The sequence below is a fragment of the Aspergillus udagawae genome, assembly GCF_001078395.1.
Source record: "Aspergillus udagawae IFM 46973 DNA, scaffold_3, whole genome shotgun sequence".
NCBI lineage: Eukaryota > Fungi > Ascomycota > Eurotiomycetes > Eurotiales > Aspergillaceae > Aspergillus > Aspergillus udagawae.
In genome coordinates, this window is record NW_025091266.1 from 817,723 (window position 1) to 838,386 (window position 20,664).

The 20,664-nt window shown below is 50.9% G+C and overlaps 5 protein-coding genes across 5 annotated transcripts; 2 read left to right on the forward strand and 3 right to left on the reverse strand.

Moving 5' to 3' along the window:
- Nucleotides 1-1,164: 1,164 nt before the first annotated feature.
- Nucleotides 1,165-2,393, forward strand: scw4 (putative cell wall glucanase (Scw4); the record flags this gene model as incomplete). Its single annotated transcript, XM_043289084.1, has 3 exons — nt 1,165-1,228; nt 1,298-1,425; nt 1,491-2,393. 3 exons carry the CDS (start codon nt 1,165-1,167, stop codon nt 2,391-2,393), a joined length of 1,095 nt encoding a protein of 364 aa, XP_043145019.1.
- A 468-nt stretch (nt 2,394-2,861) lies between these two features.
- On the reverse strand, nt 2,862-5,385 carry Aud_004144 (uncharacterized protein; the record flags this gene model as incomplete). The annotated part of the gene is made up of 7 exons (XM_043289085.1): nt 2,862-4,141; nt 4,196-4,352; nt 4,413-4,513; nt 4,578-4,809; nt 4,904-5,022; nt 5,125-5,217; nt 5,340-5,385. 7 exons carry the CDS (start codon nt 5,383-5,385, stop codon nt 2,862-2,864), a joined length of 2,028 nt encoding a protein of 675 aa, XP_043145020.1.
- Nucleotides 5,386-6,141: 756 nt separating this feature from the next.
- Nucleotides 6,142-8,858, reverse strand: Aud_004145 (class I alpha-mannosidase 1A; the record flags this gene model as incomplete). The annotated part of the gene is made up of 2 exons (XM_043289086.1): nt 6,142-7,768; nt 7,831-8,858. 2 exons carry the CDS (start codon nt 8,856-8,858, stop codon nt 6,142-6,144), a joined length of 2,655 nt encoding a protein of 884 aa, XP_043145021.1.
- A 1,410-nt stretch (nt 8,859-10,268) lies between these two features.
- Nucleotides 10,269-13,199, reverse strand: atgI (autophagy protein ATG9; the record flags this gene model as incomplete). Its single annotated transcript, XM_043289087.1, has 2 exons — nt 10,269-12,393; nt 12,466-13,199. The coding sequence occupies 2 exons, from the start codon at nt 13,197-13,199 to the stop codon at nt 10,269-10,271; spliced, it is 2,859 nt and encodes a 952-aa protein (XP_043145022.1).
- A 3,015-nt stretch (nt 13,200-16,214) lies between these two features.
- On the forward strand, nt 16,215-20,082 carry Aud_004147 (GTPase-activating protein BUD2; the record flags this gene model as incomplete). Its single annotated transcript, XM_043289088.1, has 2 exons — nt 16,215-19,053; nt 19,118-20,082. The coding sequence occupies 2 exons, from the start codon at nt 16,215-16,217 to the stop codon at nt 20,080-20,082; spliced, it is 3,804 nt and encodes a 1,267-aa protein (XP_043145023.1).
- Nucleotides 20,083-20,664: the final 582 nt, after the last annotated feature.

Genomic DNA, 20,664 nt, shown 5'->3' on the forward strand with positions numbered 1-20,664 from the left:
AGGAAGCGCCGATGGGGAACCATGAGAGCGTCAGGGGCAATGTACTATGGAAGACCAGCACTCATCCAAGACCTCACCTCGATATCCAATGTCTCGACCTTCGCCCTTCATGATCTCTGATTTATGGAGAAAAGATTTTCTGGAGCAGGTCACAGCGGAAGTACGATTTACCTTCTGATACAATACCCATGTCGTTCACTTCAATCCACCTGTCCTGTTATGGGCGAGGACCTAAGGTCGAGGTTCGTCCAATACCATTGGACGCCTTGGCGAGAGCAAAGTTCTTGGCATTTTGCTGTCTCAGGCTTGACTCAGTAACAAGGTCCAAAATTCGATACAGAGGATTGGACTAGCATCATACCTTACTGATGGCAGTCAAGTGTACCCGAGGGAATGAACAGATGGGAGTTTTGGTCGCATCCTAAGTCGGTCAAGATGGATGCCTCAGGATCATAAAGAATCCCCATTGTACGACCTCGTTATAGTTGTTCCTTCTTGGCCTTCTTGATATCACTAAGTGTAATCGAATAATTGCACAGCTGTATCCATTGAGCTCACCCCTGAACGTTTTGATGATCAAAACTTAATGATGTTTATCTATGCCGCCGTACTGGTCAGGGAATGAGTGTCGAAGGGTTAAGCCAGGAAGTCTCCCTTGATACTGGTTGAGACAATAAGACTACCTTTCGTTTTTCGCAAGAGGTTCGACAACCCTATGAAGTGGAATCAAGGCGGAGCATGTCGGTCATGCTCCTGTCTTGCAGTTACAGCCCCTGAGGAACATGCGATCGAATCAAGGTCCTTGCACATTCCTTTTGTCTGAGGGGTTTGGTAAGGTATGGGCCCTTCATTCCGCAGAGAGCAAGTGAAGCACTCCTACTTAAGAGTATGCCTTCACTGATTACTGAGTTCATGATGAATTTCACCTCTAAAGATCTCGAGTAAGTGGATTTTAGTTCACTACGCCTTTGATGGTTCTATAACTGACTCTCTGGCAGTGAATGTGCATCTATAGCCAGGGTATTTAAGCCCACAAGTCCGGGCCTGGCCTCACAATCTCTACTCCTTCATTAATCTGACTGACTATATCATTCTCTTCGGCTCTACTGTCTCTTGGATTGTGCTGAGGGAGATTCAACGCGAGGACTGTGATTGACCGTCGCAATGAGATTCAAGGTCAACCTTCTGGCGCTGTTGTTGGCCTACCAGTCCGCAGCGCACCCTCATGGTAATATATTTTCAAAGCAACACACCTTTGAGAGTCGAAGACATTGCTGACTAGTAGATACCATATCAGTTGGCCATCGTCGCAATGCCGAGCACGACATCAATCCCAAGGAGCAAGTTATCATCTGGGTCGATCGCGCTGGACACACAATCAGTATTGAGCATACCCACCAGACCCCTACTACGATCTCCAAGAACGTATGTGTTACCTGCAATTGATCCGCTGTATAACCTGCCTGAAACTACAACTGACATCGAGACAGACGCCCACCGAGCTGCCTCTGCTCCCAAACACCGGTGATATCCTCCCCGACAATCTCCTCCCCAATCTCCCCATCGAAGTGCCCGACCTGAACACAAACTCACGCCCTCGCTTCGGCATCTCCTATTCGCCTTACACCAGCTACGGCACCTGCAAGACCTTCGACCAGATAAACCAGGACATCGAGCACCTGCGCCACCACGCCTTCATCCGCATCTACGGCATCGACTGCGACCAGACCAAGCTCGTCACCCAAGCAGCCAGACAGCACGGCCTGAAAGTCTTCGCAGGCGTGTTCGACCTCCAAGACTTCCCAGATAGCCTGCACTACATCCGCGACGCCGCAGGCGGGGACTGGTCCGTCTTCCACACCATCGCCATCGGCAACGAGCTCGTCAACAAGGGCCAGAACAACCCCAGCGACGTCGCCAACGCCGTCAACACCGCCCGCACCATCCTCCGCGACGCAGGGTACCAGGGCCCCGTGGTAACAGTCGACACCTTCTCGGTGCTGCTGCAGCACCCGGAACTCTGCGCCGCGTCTGACTACTGCGCCGCCAACTGCCACGCCTTCTTCGACAACAACCAGCTCCCCGAGAACGCGGGCGAGTACGCGATCGATAAGGCGCGTCGCATCTCCGCCGCGGCGGGCGGGAAGAAAACAGTGATTACGGAGTCCGGGTGGCCTCATGCGGGCCAGCCGAATGGGCGGGCGGTGCCGTCGCCGGAGAACCAGAAGAAAGCCATTGCGAGTCTGAGGCGGGCGTTTGCGGACGATCCCGACTTTGTCCTCTTCACTGCGTTCGATGACTTGTGGAAGTCGGATAATGCCTGGACCTTTGGCGCGGAGCGGTTCTGGGGGATTCAGGATAGTGGGTGGGAGCGGGAGCGGGAGCGGGAGTAAGGGCAGGGGTCGGTCGAGCTTTCCAGCGTTCTACACTGCGCTGCGCTGTGCTATGTTGCTTTGCTCTTGCGGGAGGATTAGCTGATGGTGTTTCTATCTGCGTTACGTTGCACTGCATGGGCACATTACATGGCTTTGCATAGCGTTGCATGCGCATGGCGTGGGGTTTGGTATTGACTTGATGAGTTCATGGTTCAATCTGATTGATGCTTTGATCTGCGATTATGGATACTTCTCTCCTTTCTTGTCATGTACATTTCCGGTACATACTGAATAGCAGAGTCATATAATGAGTTATGGAATGCTAAATTGAATCGTACTGACCGTCGAAGCCTTGGCTAGCCTAGACGGCAGCCTCCTCCGCTTAATGGGTATGTGTAAGGATAACAAAAACAAAAAGGTATCTCTGTGCACTGACACGCCATGCAAAAGAGTATGCTTTGTACGTAGATTCGTTGCTCGAAATGGTCAAGACTCCAGCGACACCTTTTGAACCGCCTCCTCCACACTCACTGTCTCACAAACACGTTCAGCACCGTTCGATTCAGCCGACGACTCGGGTAAGATTTCACCGTTCATTGGCAGATCCTTCCCGGACCTGTCCGCGGAGTCACCATGTGCGTGCTTTCCTCTCGCCCAGCGCCGTGCCTTCGGTGGCTCAGGTTTCTGGCCGTGTTTGCCGACAGAGGGGACGCTCAGAGGACTGCTGTTTAGAGGGCTGCAGCTGCCAGAAAGAGGATGGGCCTGAACGGCCGGGTGAGTCGAACGTCGAGGGGGCGGCAGGGCTGGAGGAGGATTTGATGCAGAGCGACGCAAGTGTGCGGGGACCGGGGGAGCGAGACCGGACATGCTTGTGGAGTTTCTGCGATCGACTGGAGGAGTGACAGATGTGGAAGCCATGACTGGACTCGATGCCGCTGATGCTGCATCCTCGGGGATTTTATCGGGATTGTCTTCCTCCTCGGCGATGTGTCTCCCGCGCCGACGTCGGGATTTGGGGGGCTCTGGCTTGATTTTGGGTTTGATGGTCGCCCTCATAACGTCCGTAGCTGAAGCATTCCCTGTGGGCTGCGCGGAATTGCGACTAGGGGTGATGACACCGGGTTTCTCGTGCTGGCTGGCAACTTCCTGCACGCTGATAGTCGAGCATGAAGCTAACTCTAAGTCCATTCCGAGGCGCTGCACCGCGCTCGGCTTGCGATGCGCGTCTGGCATGGGAGAGTCCGATCCACCAAGCCGGGTGGGTGATAGAGCCCCAGGCGAACTGCCTTCCGTGCTGGTGGGAGTACCAGACTCCGCGTCCGTCTGGACGGTATCGGTCGCGGAGTCAAACGAGGCAACGCTCTCCCTGTGTGACTCAGCTTCCTCGTCTCGCAACCACTCGACTGTCGCGCATCGGAGGACTAATCTCCTCGTGGTTTCGTCGACTTCCTCAAAGTGCAATATCCTCTCGAGATCGCCCTCCCTGCTCGATAGCTGGCCCCGGCCCAAAATATTGAGCACTTTCTTGAGTTCTTCGCGCTTGTAGTGGGGAGGATACTTCAGCTGCGTGTGAGCGAGCAATGGGTAGAGAACGCGGAGGTATGTATGTCGTAGGGCGCACGCCTCTTCAGGCAAGTCCAGAAGATTTCGAATGAGAATGTCAACCAGGACATGAAGGTCATTGGTGTAGAAGTATTCATAGGTGCTAGGGGTTGTAAATATGAGGTACAGAAGCTTGAGTGTAAGAAGCTGAAGAGAGGTTTCCGCTTGGAGCTGTTAGAGAATTCGTCATGATAGAGGAGTGTCTCGGAGGTTGGTACCTTCTCTGTTGATGAGGAGAATGATGTTCTCGCCGAATGTCTTATAGAGATTCCCATGCATGGCTAAGACCTTGATGACCTTATTGGTCAACGGAGTCGACGATTTATCGTCCACAGGATCATGCGCTGAGATCATGAACTGCTCGTTGAAAACCAACTACCGTTCGGGTCAGTAAGATACTCCAAACCTGTAGGGCCAAATCAAGCAAACTCTCACCAGAACGCGAATCACAGGATAATGGTAAGGGTCGCTGGCATCGTAGGAGAAATCTTCGATAATCTCAAAGAGTCCCTTGATAAAGTCATCGTCGACAAGTACTAGCCAGAATGCGTTGCCTATTAGCGGACTGCTCTAAACAGCAAAGCCACCTGAAACACCCACCAAGATCCTCAATTCTTATCCGTTGGATTCTCGACATTTCATACAGCAAGTCCATCAGCATGCGATGAAGCGCAGCCTGATTCTCCCCATCCTTTATTTTGTAGACTTGCAAGAGCTCCAGCAATCGCGGGAATGAGCCCTCCTCATTCATCATCCGAAAGGACTCCTCATGCTGCCGGCCATCGAACAGAAGGAACGAAACGATCAGATGTAGCGTGTCCGGATCATCCTCCTGTAAAACGTCATAAACCGTCAGCGGGCCCGACTGTAAGACAGAACAAAGGGACATGAAGCCCTTGGAAGGACGGAAACCATCCAGCGCATACCTGTAATAAGCCATATATCATCTGTCTTCGAACGTAGCCCGCATGGGCGGTAAAGATACTCGATGCGAGTAATTTATACGAGCAGCGCGAGACCTCGATCGGCGAGTTGAGGTATTCATCTGCAATGGCCAAATTCAAGTCAGCTTTCCATCAGATCGGAGAAATCATGTAAGCTCATTTTCAATCCATGCTGCCGTCAAGATTAAAGAACAATCTCCCACCTTTGTACTTGGTAGCCAAGCTCAAATAAGACCGGAGCGCATTATCGATGAGGTCCTCTGTGCTGCAAGGAGTGGAAACAATCTCTTGGAGTTCTACCAAACAAACACATTAGACACGACTGAACAACTCCCTGGGACAAGGAGTGCAAAGTAAAGCATGAGGAAATAGGTAGAATCTCTGGTTATGGACCAACCAGCCAACCAAACAAACTCACCGTCCCAGAACTGCTGCTCGTTCTCCAGGGAGACCTCAAACTCCATTTCCCACAGCTCGATCGTCGTCGTCGTCGGACTAGTCGTCTCTCTGCACTCATCCCGTCTCGTGCCCGGAAACCTCTGGTTGGGAGGGCTGCTCCGTGCGAGGAGGCTGGAAACCACGAGGGGAAACTGGGGTACCAAGCGATAATGTTGATGACGACGAATGTGGCCAAGGCAAAGCGAACAAGGCGGGCGGCGGGGGATTTGCGGCGATCCACCGCTATCTTTGCCGACGTGCTTTACTGTACTTCATGGTATGCAGAGCGCAGAATATCTTACGATGTACGGCTTTTGATGAGAAGGCTTCCACTTCAGGGGTATGAATGAGGCTGATAATTCAGGCTCATTACGGCTACTTCAATTGTCATTTCCTCCATCCTTTTCTCGTAGACCGGGTATCGGAGGCACCACGCTCATAATGAGTCGTGATCGCTTTCATTTGGCAAGTCTTCCAGCCATATATGTACACATTAAGTCAAACATTAAATTGGTGCAATAACGGTAATGAACGAAGAAGAAGACATAACCTGGCGTGGCAAGCCGGCCACTGGAAAGAAAATGTCATGTCATGTACTTTGGAGATGGTATCGATATTTCTACATCAAAAAAAAAAAAGAAAAGAATTCATATGAAGGGAAATATATACCCTAAAAAGGAAAAAGGAAAGGCCGTCAATAGGCCGGACGTTTCAAGGGATGAGCTTCGGTGTTGCTACGAGAAGAGTTAGTTATGCCTCTAGCAAGAGTTGCTGGCGAGCACTTACAGAACATAGTCGTCAAGACTGACCACGCTCGGGTCAGCAAAGAGAAGGTAGAAGTACTTCAGCGTCTCGGCAAGCCAGAATGACTCCATGGTATCCCGCATCTTGGACTTTTCAAGGGTGACATCGTTGATGGCAGAATGTGCGATTTCGGTGCGCGTGTACTTGGACACAGCTTGGAACATCTCCCAGCCCTTTTCTCGCCAGTAGTTGTCGCCTGTTATGCGGAACATGTAGAACACGGACTCGATGGCCTCCGGACGAAGGAGGTATGCGCGGTTCAGAATACGAGTAACGCCTGGCGGTAGGCGTTCGTTCATGATTCGCTGGGTGACATATACTTCATGAGGGACAGCTTTATCCTTGGCATCTTGCTTCTTGAGTTCCTCTTCGTCATGGTTGATCAGGTCGTCCGTAGTTGCGGAATCAGCGATGACGTGCCATTTTCCAGATGAGTCACGCCTACGAATCCCGCTTGTAGTAGATCGCTTCGTCGAGTCGCTGTCTTTCGATTTCTGCTCGATGGCTTTTTCTGCGTCCGCGATCCGCTGTTCTTCGTTAGGGTCAAGTGCATTCCAGTACTTGGTCTCGTTCCAGACACACGGCCCACCCTTTTCGCAGGGAACTAGCAAGAAGTGTTCGGGCATGATGCCCGTTTTGGTGACCCCATAAGCCCAAATACACGCATTGGTCAGTTTAGCAGCGAGCTCCAGATCCCCCTCAATACCAAATAGTTTGGCACCAAGAGCAAACATTCCACCCGCAAAGCAGCCCAGATGAGTTCCCTCGTAGGCCACAGAGACACTGTCAGGGACCTGTTCCGCTATAGGGTGCTTCAGGGTCATGGTGCTCAAAAATCGGATATCACGCTCGTCTTTAACCATGGGCTGGAAGAGGAGATGTTCGCGCGTTGTGTTCATGGCTTTCTTGTACATTGCGGGGTATTGCTCGTTGAGACCGCCCAAGATCATGTACTCCTTGGGAAGGTACTCATAGGTTGAATCGCCGCGGGCCCCCAGCCCGAACTTGTGTTTCGAGGAGGGCGGCGTGGCAAGACCTCCTGTGCAGGGCTTATCACCAGAGTTACCAGAAACTGCAGAATTCGCGCCTTCATTCGGGGCGCCGTCATAGTTCGCCGGCTCCGCGTCGATATGTAAGCTACCGCCATCGCGCCGATTAAAGAATTTGGCGTAGCTTTGCGCGTCTGTTGGCAACGGCCGTTCGTTTTGCGCTAGCGAAGGTGTATGCGTGGAGGAAGGTAAGGGAGGCGCGGAAGAAGATGCGGAGGGAGATGCGGAGGGAGCTGCAGAGGAGAATGCGGGCGAATGCAGAGGTGCAGGCGATAAGGCAGACGTCTCGGTATCCACCACATCATTGCGAGGGACCTCGGAATTGAGCTGTGAGGGGGCAGTCCTGCAACCAGAAGCATCAATTTTGAGCGGCCACAGACCAGGGAGCATGGTTTGACCCTGCAGTTTCTCGAGCTCGTTGGTGATCCGTGCAATGGCATCGTAGTACTTGTCTTGCTTAGTCAATTGTGCCAATCGAGTGAACTCGACAGAGAGCGAGCCTATTTCCGCAAGGGTCGTGTCAAAATCAGCTAGATGAGGTTTAGCGGCATCGTGTCTGTCGTTTCACCTATCAGTCAGTCTTTAATACACTTGGACGATCGCAAAGTGAGGCCTTACGGGGTCCATTTGTAAAACATGGTCGGCATGCGATTAGGCGTATCAAAAGCACCCATCACGATGTCCGCCAGCTCAACGGCTTTTTCGAGGAGTACGTCGTATTTGTGACCCGAAATATCATAAGCGCCGAGCAATCCTCCAAGATAGCGGATGACCGTTTCAAATACAGGAATCTCGTCCCTCTTGCTAGTGGTGAAGTCGATCTTCTTCACCTGATCAACGGCAATGGCGAACTCGTCCTTGAGGTCCATGATCCAAAGAGTATCCAAGGAATCCACCAGCGTGGCTGCCCATCCCATGAACGGGTCTCTAAACCCGCCCCGCAGAGGTTTGATCTCGTCATGTCCCATCGCAGACGTCTTGTATCCATTCCAGGCATGTTCAAAGGACGCCTTGATAGTCGACAACCGCTGCACCCGCTGTATCTTGTCGGAGGTCGTCTCATCTCTAAAAACAGCCTGCACTCTGGGCAGTGCCTTGGATTTACCGGTTGGCAATTTGATGAGGTCTTCGGGCGACAGAGGGTAATGTTCTTGCACCTGCTTCCAGTGCACGGTAGGTCGATTCGTTTCGGGAAGGTCCACCTCGACCCGTGCGTGGCCGTGATAGTCCAATCCGGATAGGGGTACTTCTAAACCGTCTCCCTTGACAGATCCATTGTCACTGGATGCTGTTTTGGTCTGACCGGCGACCGAACCATCCTTGGACGATGCTTGGCCATGCACATGGGATTCAAGACCCTGCGGGGGTTTCGAGTCGGGAGCAGCGGGCTTCTCGACTTGCTCAGCCGGGGTAGAAACTGACTCGGAGGTGGGCTGATGGGAGGTGGAAGATTCGGGTGCGATGGGTTCTTTGTTGTTGGGAGCAACAGGGGGTGGACTCTGAGGGTACGTCTTGGGCTGATCGACAGGCGCGGGGATCCTCACGGTACTTGCGGATGTATCGCGGGATCGGGAGAAATGAACGAAGATCAGCACGAAGATGACTGCAAATACCAGCGAGACTCGATAGCGACGGGCTCGAAACATGGCGGGCAACTGATAGCGACAGCGAGGCGACGCAATGAAGATAAGGAAAATCAAAATCTCAACGCAAGAGGGATAAAAGAGTGACAGGAATAATGATGCGATCACGAGACACCAAGAAAAGGCCCCGGAGCCAGAAGAAAAAGGAATTTCACAAGAATAAACAAATCAACAAACTGAGCGAGAGGCTGGAGGAACCGAGCCGTTCAGGTCAATCATTCTACTCCTCTCTGAGGTCGAACAGCAGAATAGAAACCGTAAGCAGGCTCTCTCGGGGTTGAACCGTCGAGATGATCATATCACATCAATTAATATCGTGGCAATTCTCCTAATATCAGCTCTCGCCTAAAGATCAAGAAAATTGATAGACTAAACTAGACTATCTGCTTAGTGGAAGCAAGGAGGGTGGAAAAGAAGCGAAACCAACGGATGTAGCAGCCAAGAAATCGCCCACATATAGGGCAAAGTCAGACACACTAGGTTGATGGAGATTTAAAAGCAAAGATGTCCAATCCTCCAAGTGTCTGGTCTATTCCAGTACTTGCAGACAATGATGGATCAGACTGTAGTCTCCTTGAGCGCTTTCGCTCTCCCTCAACATCTACCCTTGGACGCCTTTCCGTGTCCTTGATATGAGATCCTATGTCGGGAGGACCCCGGATCAACATCCCAAAAGATCAGCGGTCGGAGTCCAGACTTTTCGACTGAGTGGAATGGGCAAGATTAGCCCGTGGATGCTGCCCAAATGGATGGATCCAGATCCGATGATCCCAGCCTTTTACGTCTATCTACGACCGGGGAGGTCCTACAATAAACAGAGCATACAGATAGATATGGTAGACTACATAATAATAATAATCAAGTCCACCATATTCTCTTCACTTACAGAGTATGGTTATAGAATTCATCTCCGCAACGAAATTGCGATCTGATAGTTTTGAAGAGTACCAGTCCTCAATGCTCATTTTATTTGACCCATCACTGACTACTGAAAAGAAATATGAATGATCGTTGCCCAGATGGGTCCTTCAGTCTTCATGAATCATGATTCGTCCATTTCTATTTTTATCCAGGGGTAATTTGCATTAACCGTGACAAGGATTGTGTCTGTGGAAATCAGTCCAAGGCAGATGTCCGTGTACGGAGTATCTATGCAGTACTTGAACAATTGACGACTGACTGAATAATAATACTAGGTGGCTGATGATCGACGCCAGTATTCCTCATACTTGGTACTTTTTTTGGTAGATAACTATGTACTTTAAAACTGCACATTCAAGCGTGTCGCTATAGAGTACTATACGGACTTCTTTGCAAGCAATTCGAGTAAGATTAAGACGCTGGAAGTATATCACTAGCATTGACAACCAAATAAATCATAAATTCTACCCGTCTCAAATTGCATGCAAATGTCTATAAACCAACCGCTGTGCGTCCTCGACTGCCCTTATTTACCCTCTGAAATTGTTGGATCAAGCCCAAAACGCCTGCACCCCCAGCAATAGCGTCAACATTCTCTCCGCCCTCTCCTGTGTTGTCATCATCCACATCTTCCGTCAAGTTCATCCGCCACGAGTCCCCCAGGTTGCTGTCACTAGTGCCTACACCACCCGCACTTGATCCTCCAGCGGCATTAGGAGCCGGTCTTGACGGGTCGCTGCGTCCCGCGGCTACTGGCGACTCATCGCCATCCGCTATTGTCCCTGATATGGGAGGGTGCGCCCGGGATGATCTGTACCGTGGGAAGGCTGGTGCGCGGCTCGTTCCTCGAAACCCTGACGTTGATGGCTGGTGATGCGGATCCAGAAGTATTGAAGGAGCCGGTGATCCGTGGTCACCTAGACCAATCGGACCGTAGCGAGACGGGCCAAGTACGGATTGCTGGCCCGTGAAAGGGCCTGCCAGACCGTGCCGAGGCTGGGTCTGATCGAGCCGGTCGCCGATAGTTCCCATCTCGCCGGCTGGTGGTGATCCAAGAGTAGGAAAGGCGGGGGGCGGATGAAATTGTCGTCTAGTAGATGGATGGCTGCCGCGGTGATTGGCACCGTAGTTATCCAAGAATCCGTAGTATGAGGCCAGCATTTTGCCATCTTTGGTAGAGAAATAATCGGCCCGGAGATCTTGCCTCGCCGTGTCTCGTCGTTCTCCCTGGTTGATCACATTGGTTCCCTTCTTGAAATCGAATACAGCAAATGAACATAGGTACCCCATTCCGTCCACATGAACGGTGAACTCCCGAAAGAAGTCGATGAGTCGATCGCTGCATTTGGGTAAGCTAAACCAGAGAATAAAAGGTGTAAATATCATGCTAAGGATCTCCTCCAGGAAGATCACGATTTTCATCTGGTAAAGCTCCGCGAACTCCCTCCGAACTTCGTCGCTATGCAATCGCCCTTTCCAATGGCTCGGAGCATAATGTGTATAGTTGATCACTTCAAGTAAAGCATATTCCGGATCGAAGACAGTTGTCTCTTCCGGAACGAGGCCTCTAGCAACAGCCCAGACAGACCCAAACACTCCAAGGTAGAAGAGAACTGTTCGGTCATGCGTGATTTCGAATCCCAAAAACAGTTCCGGATCCACGATCGATGCCAGAGCCAACACAGACGCCAGTGCACCCGACACAAACGCCACGAAACCTGCGACCTGCACCGTCTTATCTTTGGGGAATTGGTCCACGTAGCGACTAGAAAAAGGATAGGACATATTAATTCGGCGTTCGAAGAGGTGCCAGAGTTCATTAAATTCGCGAAATTTCCATTCCGCCAGCGGGGTATATTGGCGTGAGCCGATCTGAGAAGGATTCTTCTTGTATTCGTTGAAATAACGGAAGAAATAATGCATCATAAAATAGACGACAATGAATGGCGCTACGAATATATTCATAATGCCCGCGAAGATAAATCGTCGTCGCAGACCCTCGCTCAGCGCCTTTCGATGAGTGTCCTTCAAGAATAGAGTCCGAACTTGGCCTTGTTCGTTAAAGACATAGTCCATTATACATAGGTTGATATTCCACTCCAGGGTCTGAGAAAAGAGTTGCCTGTTTCTGAGAAACGGGATGGGAAGCGTCAAGTCTAATATGTCTTTGTTGAACAAGGCGATAAGATAATTTTCTTTGCGCATCAGTCGATTGGCAATGTCGTGAGCATCCATTCGCTGCTTAGACTGACTGCCCATAAATTTACGATGTCTTGCAGACACCGCACCGGCCGTCGCGGGATTGGCGTCCCTGAGGGTCATGAGTCGACTGACAATCTCTTGCCATGATATAGTTTGGATGTCGGTATCAGAGACTCCAAGCAGGTAATAGTAGAAGTCATGCATGTGTTTCAGCCTTCTGATATCCAACAAGCACTGGAAGGCCTTTCCAATCCAGAACAGCGTGAGTAACCAGAGAAGAAAGGTGGACGACAGTGACATCTTGGTAGTACATTGATCGATCAAGATATCGTTCAATGCCTTGCTCCCACGAACCTTGTGGTAGTCAATGCAATTCGTGAGAAATGTGCTGAATCCTATAACGAATGCAAATGTTCTACGGCGGCGCCGGTGCTCTGTCAGAATGCATAACATAACCAGGCGAGAGTGAAAGCACGTAGCCACTTACAACAGGCTCAGAACTCGGTTCAAGAGAATGGACCAGATCCCGTTTCCAAGGAAATACGTGTAAACATCCTTTAGGAAGTTGTCCAAATTTTCAACGTTTGCCCACATCCACATTGCTTTCTCTTTCGGATCCACCGTGTTCAAGTTGGGCTGCCCAAGCGACCATCGTACACCAGGGGCGCGCCTTCGATCGGCACGGTGTAGCGGCTGTTGTTCTCTGGTCGCTCTCCAGCGAGCTCGATCACCGCGGGTTGATGGTCCGGGAAGAGAGGGCTGTCTATCGTCGGGGGTGAGGTGGGAAGTAGGAGGAGGAGGCAACCGAGATTTAAGATCGTCGTCGTCTTGATGTCCTTCTACGAGAAGGGAAGCTGGAACATCATCATCGCCGTCCTCGAAGTCGTGACCTGGTGAGGCATCTTGTGTCCACCGCGGACGACTAGGCTGGCGATGACGAGAATTCGACTTGGACGGCCCCGCGACAGACGCTTTCTGAGGGCTCTTCCTCCTTATGAAGGCATCATCCGGGTCCAGCAACCTGCTCCGCTCGGCGTCGGCCATGGCGTCCTCGAGTTCACGATCACTATAATGCTCTCCAGGACCGTCCTCCAGAGTTAATCCCGCGCGCTCCTCCACATCCGATGAATCTGATGTCGCATCGTGATGTCGAATCGTTTCGTATACAGACGGTGAGCCGTTCGGAGGAAGGAACCGGGATAAAATATTCGATGTCATCATCTTGATTCTAAAAGTGTAGACATGGAATCGAAAAGACAGATGCGTAAATCTCCTGTAAGTTCAGCACATGGCAGCGACTTCTTAGCCGAGAGCCCGGATCAGTCATGGGCCATTCAAGAAGGAATGCCAGGTGCGTCTGCTGCACAAAGAACGGTAAACAGGCAAATCGAAAGGACTCTCTGTATCAAAATGAGTATCGCATAAGTCCAACAAGCTCCTAGCTGCAGCTTGTGCGGAGAATTGAAGAAGTGTTAACTGTGTTTCCACGAAGGTCGTTTGACCATGCATGGCTGGTCGATCTGATGACCAGCCAACCCTCATGATAAGGTACCTATGATGCAGGCGGTAAGGATCACCACATGCTATCACTAATGCCTGAGGCTACAGAACAGGTCAGGTGATGAGTAATCGGGAAGAAAGAAAACCACGTGATTCTACTTAGAATGACTCAGCATGCTCCTATTTCCCTGACGACACGAGTCAGGAGGTGGGAAATGAGCCAGTGCTGAGGTCGTTGATTGGCCACGGCAGGCCCGATGGCTTAAAACGAACGCTTTGTCTACCCAGGTACTCCCTAGAAATCTATGCTTTGTGCGGGGTGCAGTTGCTTTGTCTGCTTGCTTGCGTACTCAAGTCTGGAAAGAGGCAAGCCTAGAAGCTGGGAAGATGACTATATCGTGGGAATTGCCTCATTTGGGTGAGACACAGTTAACTATGCGCTGACTCGCATTTCTGTCCTCTATATAGTTTCATGGCGCTAGAGGTCTTATGTCAGGAAGGTTATTATTATGGCAACAGTGCCAACTCACTCAGATGGCCAAAGTGCTGATTTTTACTCTCCTGGGCTCCACATCTTCTGAGTCCCACGATTCAACAGTCTGGAAGTCTGAAGCTTGCTCTACTACTCTGTCCCTTGATTTCCTTCCTCCCGTTGCCACTTGCGTTTCTCGCATGTAAAAGTAAAAGAGTGATGAATTATACGAAGAAGCTTGGCCTGGTGATACTTATTTCCTGGTGTGAGTCAAGCAACATCCTAGCTAGCAGTCAGTACATTTCTATGGGAATATGACCATGGGACTGAGACACTCCAAATTCCCAAGCATTTGCCGAGCTACGATGGCCTAGACGCATCCTGAATTCTTGGGCCCCTGGCTCTAATGTCCTTGTCTCGGCATGAGCCTTTTAGTTTCGATTCTTACCCCCACGTACAGACTCGAATCCATGGTCTAGGACTAGTGATTACTGCATGGCGTAGAGACTTGGGGGTACCTACTGGTACCTTGCTCCGTACTCACAATGGCTTTCTCTATCATTGGCCGAAAGAAAATCCCAGGTTGAGGGGCCGTGGGCCCTGACTCTGTCGGCTATACTTTAGATAGACGATGACTTCTACAGTTCTTCTTCTAGGTACTGTTTCGGAGCCGCCAAATGGCCAACCTATAGTATCTAGCAGTGATGAAAATAAGTAGATGTATGAGACCACAGATTACAAATTAAGCCTTCTGGCTTATGGGCTGCCGAGATAGTCCCTAACAACGTGATTCGCTCATTTATCTCAACTACAAAATAATAGTTGCTTGATATCGTAGACAAGATAGGTAGGTAACTTTCAACAAGTCCATATCACCGAGTAGGATTATGAAGATGGCCAATCCTCTTCCAAGCACAGCCTTGGGAAGCTTCCCGGTATCTTTAAGTTACTACTTGAAGAGAAATCTCAGTCCGGGGTAGTAAGCATATTCTCACCACTTCAGCACAACACCAGGGAGACAATAGACGAGAAGACAACAGATCAGTGGTAAGGGTTCTTTGTCGGCCATCCTCATCTTTGTCAACCTTTCCCTTCAGACTTCATCGTGTGCACCTAAGAGGCCCAAAGAACGGAAGATTAGTTAAGTCTCCAGCGAATAAGAGCTCTCCATCAAGGGGATAGTCGGTGCGATAGAGATTGAAGTAACCAAGAAGTCAATCAACCAAGCCATCATTATTATTGACATTAATATTATTGTCGTTTTGGAGTCATCCTAACTCCCGCCTGTCCGTCCCGCTCCAGGCTGGGATTGCCGGAAACCACTTTTTACCTTGCCTCCATCCGACACCGCCTCCCGCTTAGGATTCACGCACCACCACGACTCAACCCGTCTTAGATTTCTGGGCATCCTGTGTAATCCAGCGGGATCTGCAACGTACAATGTCCTTTCTTACCATCCATTGATACATCCCTTTTACTGTCGTTCTTACAAACAAAGAAAAAGAAGCCATTAAATAAGAAGCAGGCTGATGAAAGTGTGTCTTCTTTTCCCAAATGGATGATCCGTCCCACCTAGCTACTACCTAGGTACTACGTACTAGGTAGGTACTACCTATTCCCTCTACATCCAATGATATCACGTTATTGCTCCAGTCCAGCACACGGCCAGTCGGCCACCCCAATGGCCTCGTACCAACGGACCGTTTCTCCAGACTTTCCCTTTCCCACACCACCTTTGCCGGGCCAACCTAACGATCATGGTTCTTCTAGCAGTGACATTGTAACGATAAACCCGTCGTTGTTGAAGGTCTGGTTATTTGCCATACCTCTCAGCCATTTCTTCAGCTCTTCCACACTTTTTATTCTGCCGCCCGCGCAACCCCCTCTCCCCTGAACCGACATTTCGTGGATTGCGGCCCTTTCGCTTTGTCGCTCGATCGCCCAACGCTGCTATCTCAACGCGCCCCTCCGTCTGCAAACCGAATGTGCGACTACACTCAGAATCTTTCACTTGGACTCCATGCGTTCGCTTAGCGACCCATTGGACGACAAAGGCCCTCAATTGTTCGAGGACGGTTGCGCAGCGTCATTTGGTTTCAGTGTGCTGCAAGGTAACACTCTGGAAGCGAAGACGTCGAGGTGTGCGTCTGCTTATGCGTGCGTTTTGCGTGGTTTTGTGCTGGCCTTGATCTGCGTATCATACGTTTCCTAGCGACCTCGTCTGAGCAACGCTGTCACCGTTTCCATCGTGTGCCGCAGGCAAGATGGAATCGGAAAGTTCGAATTCAAACGGGTTCAAGCGGACCTCTGCCCACCACAGCATCTACAGTCGCCCAGTGGAACGGCGTCCCAGCAAGAAGTCATCCTCCAAAGACCGTCATGGAATGGTCTACCCCGATAGCTTTAGAGAGACGAGCATCCGGACGGTGACGCCAGACCCCTCCTCCGAGACCGGCAATCATTCCCCTTTGTCGGAAGCTGAAAATATGTCTGGAAGTGCTGCTCCGTCACCTCGTGCCGCATACAGAACAAGAGCGCCAGATCACGAGTCTCGTCGCGACTTTCAATCCTATCATTCGGCGGGAGACGAGGATGAGGGCCAGGTGGAATTACGAAGCCAGCGGGCGCGGTCCCGCACCACGACGTTGGACGACCAGCGAAGCGAAATCTCCCCCAACTCCTTCCTCACACGAACTCGAAATCGCCTTGGTTCCGTCAACACCGCTTCTCCCCAGCCCAAGACATCTGAAGACCAGGCGAGCTCCATTGGTTTCCCATCAATACAACCGGCTCCATATTTCAGCCAGACGCTTGGTCGTCATCGTTTGAGTCGAAACCTTGGTAGCTCAAACGTAATCACCACCGTTAGTACGAACCCGTCCTCGACAGCATTGTCAAGCAGCGATGCTTCCAAAATACTTCAGCTCATGAAAACGACTTGTGGAAGAATGCATGGTATTTTGTCATTTCGGACATCTTCCACCACAGCCTGGACGTCGGGCTACTGCGCTATCAATGTTGCAACGGGAAGTCTAATATATCAAGCCAAGGGAGAACCTGCACTTGCGAAGACATTGATTCCGGACCTGCGTGGATGCCAGGTTCGTTCTCTTACCGATCCAGAAACTGGAATGAATTATCTCAAAGTTTCCACGTTCACCTCGGGACTCGGTATCGAACTGAGACCCCACGTCAGTGAAACATTCGACTCCTGGCTTGCCGCCTTACTATGTTGGCAGCCGATCCGACCGAAAGGCGTGCAAAACAAGATGACAAAACCTCAGTCGGTAGCGATCGGAGAACGTCGCCTTGCGGACCGTCGGCGAAATTCTGAGAGCACCGTTCAGAAAGATGCGGCCATTATCAAGGTGGGTAAGATGCTCCTGTGGGACAGACCAAGTACGTCCGGTGCACGGCCAAATTCCAGCCATCGTGTTTCGACCTATCGCCAGCAAAGGGCGCTATCGTCGTCATGGCAGAAAGTCAGCTGCACGCTGCAAGAGAATGGTGCTTTCAAACTATTCACAGAAACAGACATCACTTTAGTCACTTGCATCCAATTGTCTCAATTGTCTCGTTGTGCGGTGCAGCAATTGAACGAGTCTGTTCTTGAAGACGAATTCTGCATTGCCATCTATCCTCAGTATGCGGCGCATTCCGCGTCCGGATTGACCCGCCCGGTGTATCTTGCGCTAGAAAGTCGAGTGCTCTTTGAAGTCTGGTTCGTTCTCTTGCGCGCTTTTACTATTCCGGAACTCTACGGCCCTGAACTGCCTGTCGAGGAGAATTCGACAAATACAGCAGGGTCAGGTGATACGAGCTCGCCACCTACAAGAGACATGTTTCGAATCGAAAGGATGCTCTCGGTCAGAGTGACAGAGGCAAAGCTGCAACGTGACAGGCCAACTGAGGAGACACCAAGGAGCCGGAAGCCATCAAGGTCTCACAGCAACCCGGTACCGGCGCCCGCTGTCAGCGACTACTACACAGAAGTTCTTCTCGACGGCGAAATTCGAGCGAAGACAGCCGTCAAATTCCGCACGTCCAACCCCTTTTGGCGCGAAGATTTCATTTTCAATGATCTTCCGCCTGTCCTTTCACAGGTTTCCGTACTGGTCAAAACTCTCAACCCGACCCAGAAAGACTGGACGCTCATTGCCCATGGATCCTATCCTCTGCACCAGGATGCAAATGCCCTGCATGCTTTGGATGATGTGGAGATTTCGTCACAAGATGCCACATATGGACGGGTGGAGATACGGTTGGATGACTTGGAGTCTGGTGTGGAAACCGAGAAGTGGTGGACCATATTGGATGAACGGGATCAGTCTGTTGGGGAGATGCTGATGAGAGCTCGAATGGAAGAGACGGTCGTCCTCATGTCGCATGAATACACGCCCATGTCTGAGATCCTGCATGCCTTCACCAATGGTCTTACTATCAACATGGCTCAGATCATCTCTTCCGAACTTAATCAGCTCTCAGAGGCTCTACTCAATATCTATCAGGTCTCGGGTCAGACGGTCGAATGGATTTCCGCTCTGGTTGAGGACGAGATTGATGGCGTTCACAAAGACTCGACTGCGAATAGACTCAGGTATACTACAAGGATCCATTCAAATGACTCAAGGGAATCAGGCCAGGATCGAGAAGTCCTCGTCAGGGACTTGGGCCGAACGGCGACCGTGGAGGCGAATCTTCTGTTCCGAGGGAACTCCCTTCTCACCAAGGCACTGGACTTGCATATGCGTCGGCTCGGGAAGGAATACCTCGAAGAGACCATCGGAGAACGGCTGCGCGAGATTGACGAGAGCGATCCTGAATGTGAAGTTGACCCTTCACGAGTCCATCGTTCAGACGACCTGGAACGCAACTGGAGGACCCTCGTCTCGCTTACCACGAGTGTTTGGAAGTCAATTGCTGGCTCCGCTTCCCGCTGTCCGGCAGAGTTGAGACTCATATTCAGGCATATCAGAGCTTGCGCAGAAGACCGCTACGGCGACTTTCTGCGAACGGTGACATACAGCAGTGTCTCAGGTTTCTTGTTCCTGCGATTCTTCTGTCCAGCAATTCTAAATCCGAAGCTCTTTGGATTGTTGAAAGGTAAGAAAGATGCCTTGTCCGTCCATATTCTCTTACTTTCGTTCTTTTTCGCTAATACTAGCAGATCACCCTCGCCCTCGTGCTCAAAGATCATTGACATTGATCGCCAAAGCCTTGCAAGGCCTTGCGAACATGACGACGTTCGGTAGTAAAGAGCCGTGGATGGAACCGATGAACAAGTTCTTGATTGGCAACCGGTCCGAATTCAAGCAGTTCGTTGACGCGATCTGCGCGATCCCTGCTGACCGTCCTGCCCCTATTGTCACACCATCTTATGCGACACCGATTCAGATTCTTAACCGGCTGCCCCCTACCTCCCGCGAGGGCTTCCCTAGTCTCCCGTTCTTGATCGACCACGCAAGAAGCTTCGCAAACTTGATAAGGATCTGGCTTGAAGCCGCGCCGGGAAGACTTGCTGAGCTGAAAGAGATCGATCCGGCCGTGAAAAAGTTCCACGAGATGGCGCTTCGTCTCCACCAACGTACCAAAGAATGCCTTAGTAAGGCGGAGCAGGCAGAACGCCCGAATGGCAATCTCGAAGTCAAATGGGAGGAACTGGTGGATTCCATGGAACGATCGGCGACTTTCTATGATGACAGCTCCAAGCCCACGACACCGGCGACAGAAACGGTGATTGCAACGCCAGCATCAGTTCCTGGGAGTCACAGAAACTCGATTGGCTACTTCGCTTCACGGCCTTCGCTCCCTCGCCGGTCCACAGATTATGGCCCAGACGTTGATGAGGAGACTCCTCCAAGCTCTTCGTCAGCGACCTGGGACCAGAGTCGTGTGCCCTTTTCAATGCCCCGCTGGTCAGACACTCGAGACAGCACCGGCAGCTCAAAGAACTCTTCCACCTACTCTCTTGAATATTCTGACCCCTCCAAGGCGCGCCGAGCTAGCATGACGAAAGAAACGACAAGCAAGTATCGGTTCTTTGATTTTGTACCGGCATCGTCAAGACGCAAGGCCAAGGACCGTGAGAGTACTCAACAGCACTCGCGCGAAGAACTACGGAACGAGTTTTGACGTACGAGTCTCTACTAGCCTACCTACCTCTTGGATAGATTATATCCGACGCGTTAAACGGTCATGATCTCAATATAGAGCATGATATTTTTTTTTAGTGTTGTTGGCTGATATTATATCAAGCCTGGCTTGCACTCTCGGCCCACTCTCTGGTATTCCCGGAGCGTCTCCTCTCGTCCTGGTTTAATGAACGGGACATGTATGACTCCCACGGGGAAAAGGCAGTCGAGAGAAGTCTTTCTATTGTATAACAAGGAAGGCCTCCTGTGAGCAAAATCTTGCATCATCTGGTGTATATTCTACCTCTTTCCGGCGATTGATCCCATGTGTTGATGATCTGACGTTCTGTCCCTTCTTGGATTTCTCTTCCCTTCTACCCTGCTCATTCTCCTTGAATAGCATTTGTCACGGTGTTGATACCCTGCTTTGATAGCTGCTTTTTTGGCTGGAAAAGGTCAGCATGGCCTTTCATCTCGTACACGCCGCTATGGACGGAAGGATTTCGCTGGACTTTTTCATGGTACAAAAGCAGTTCGTGTTCCTTTTTGTACATAACCTTTGGCCTTTGCATAGATGAAACAA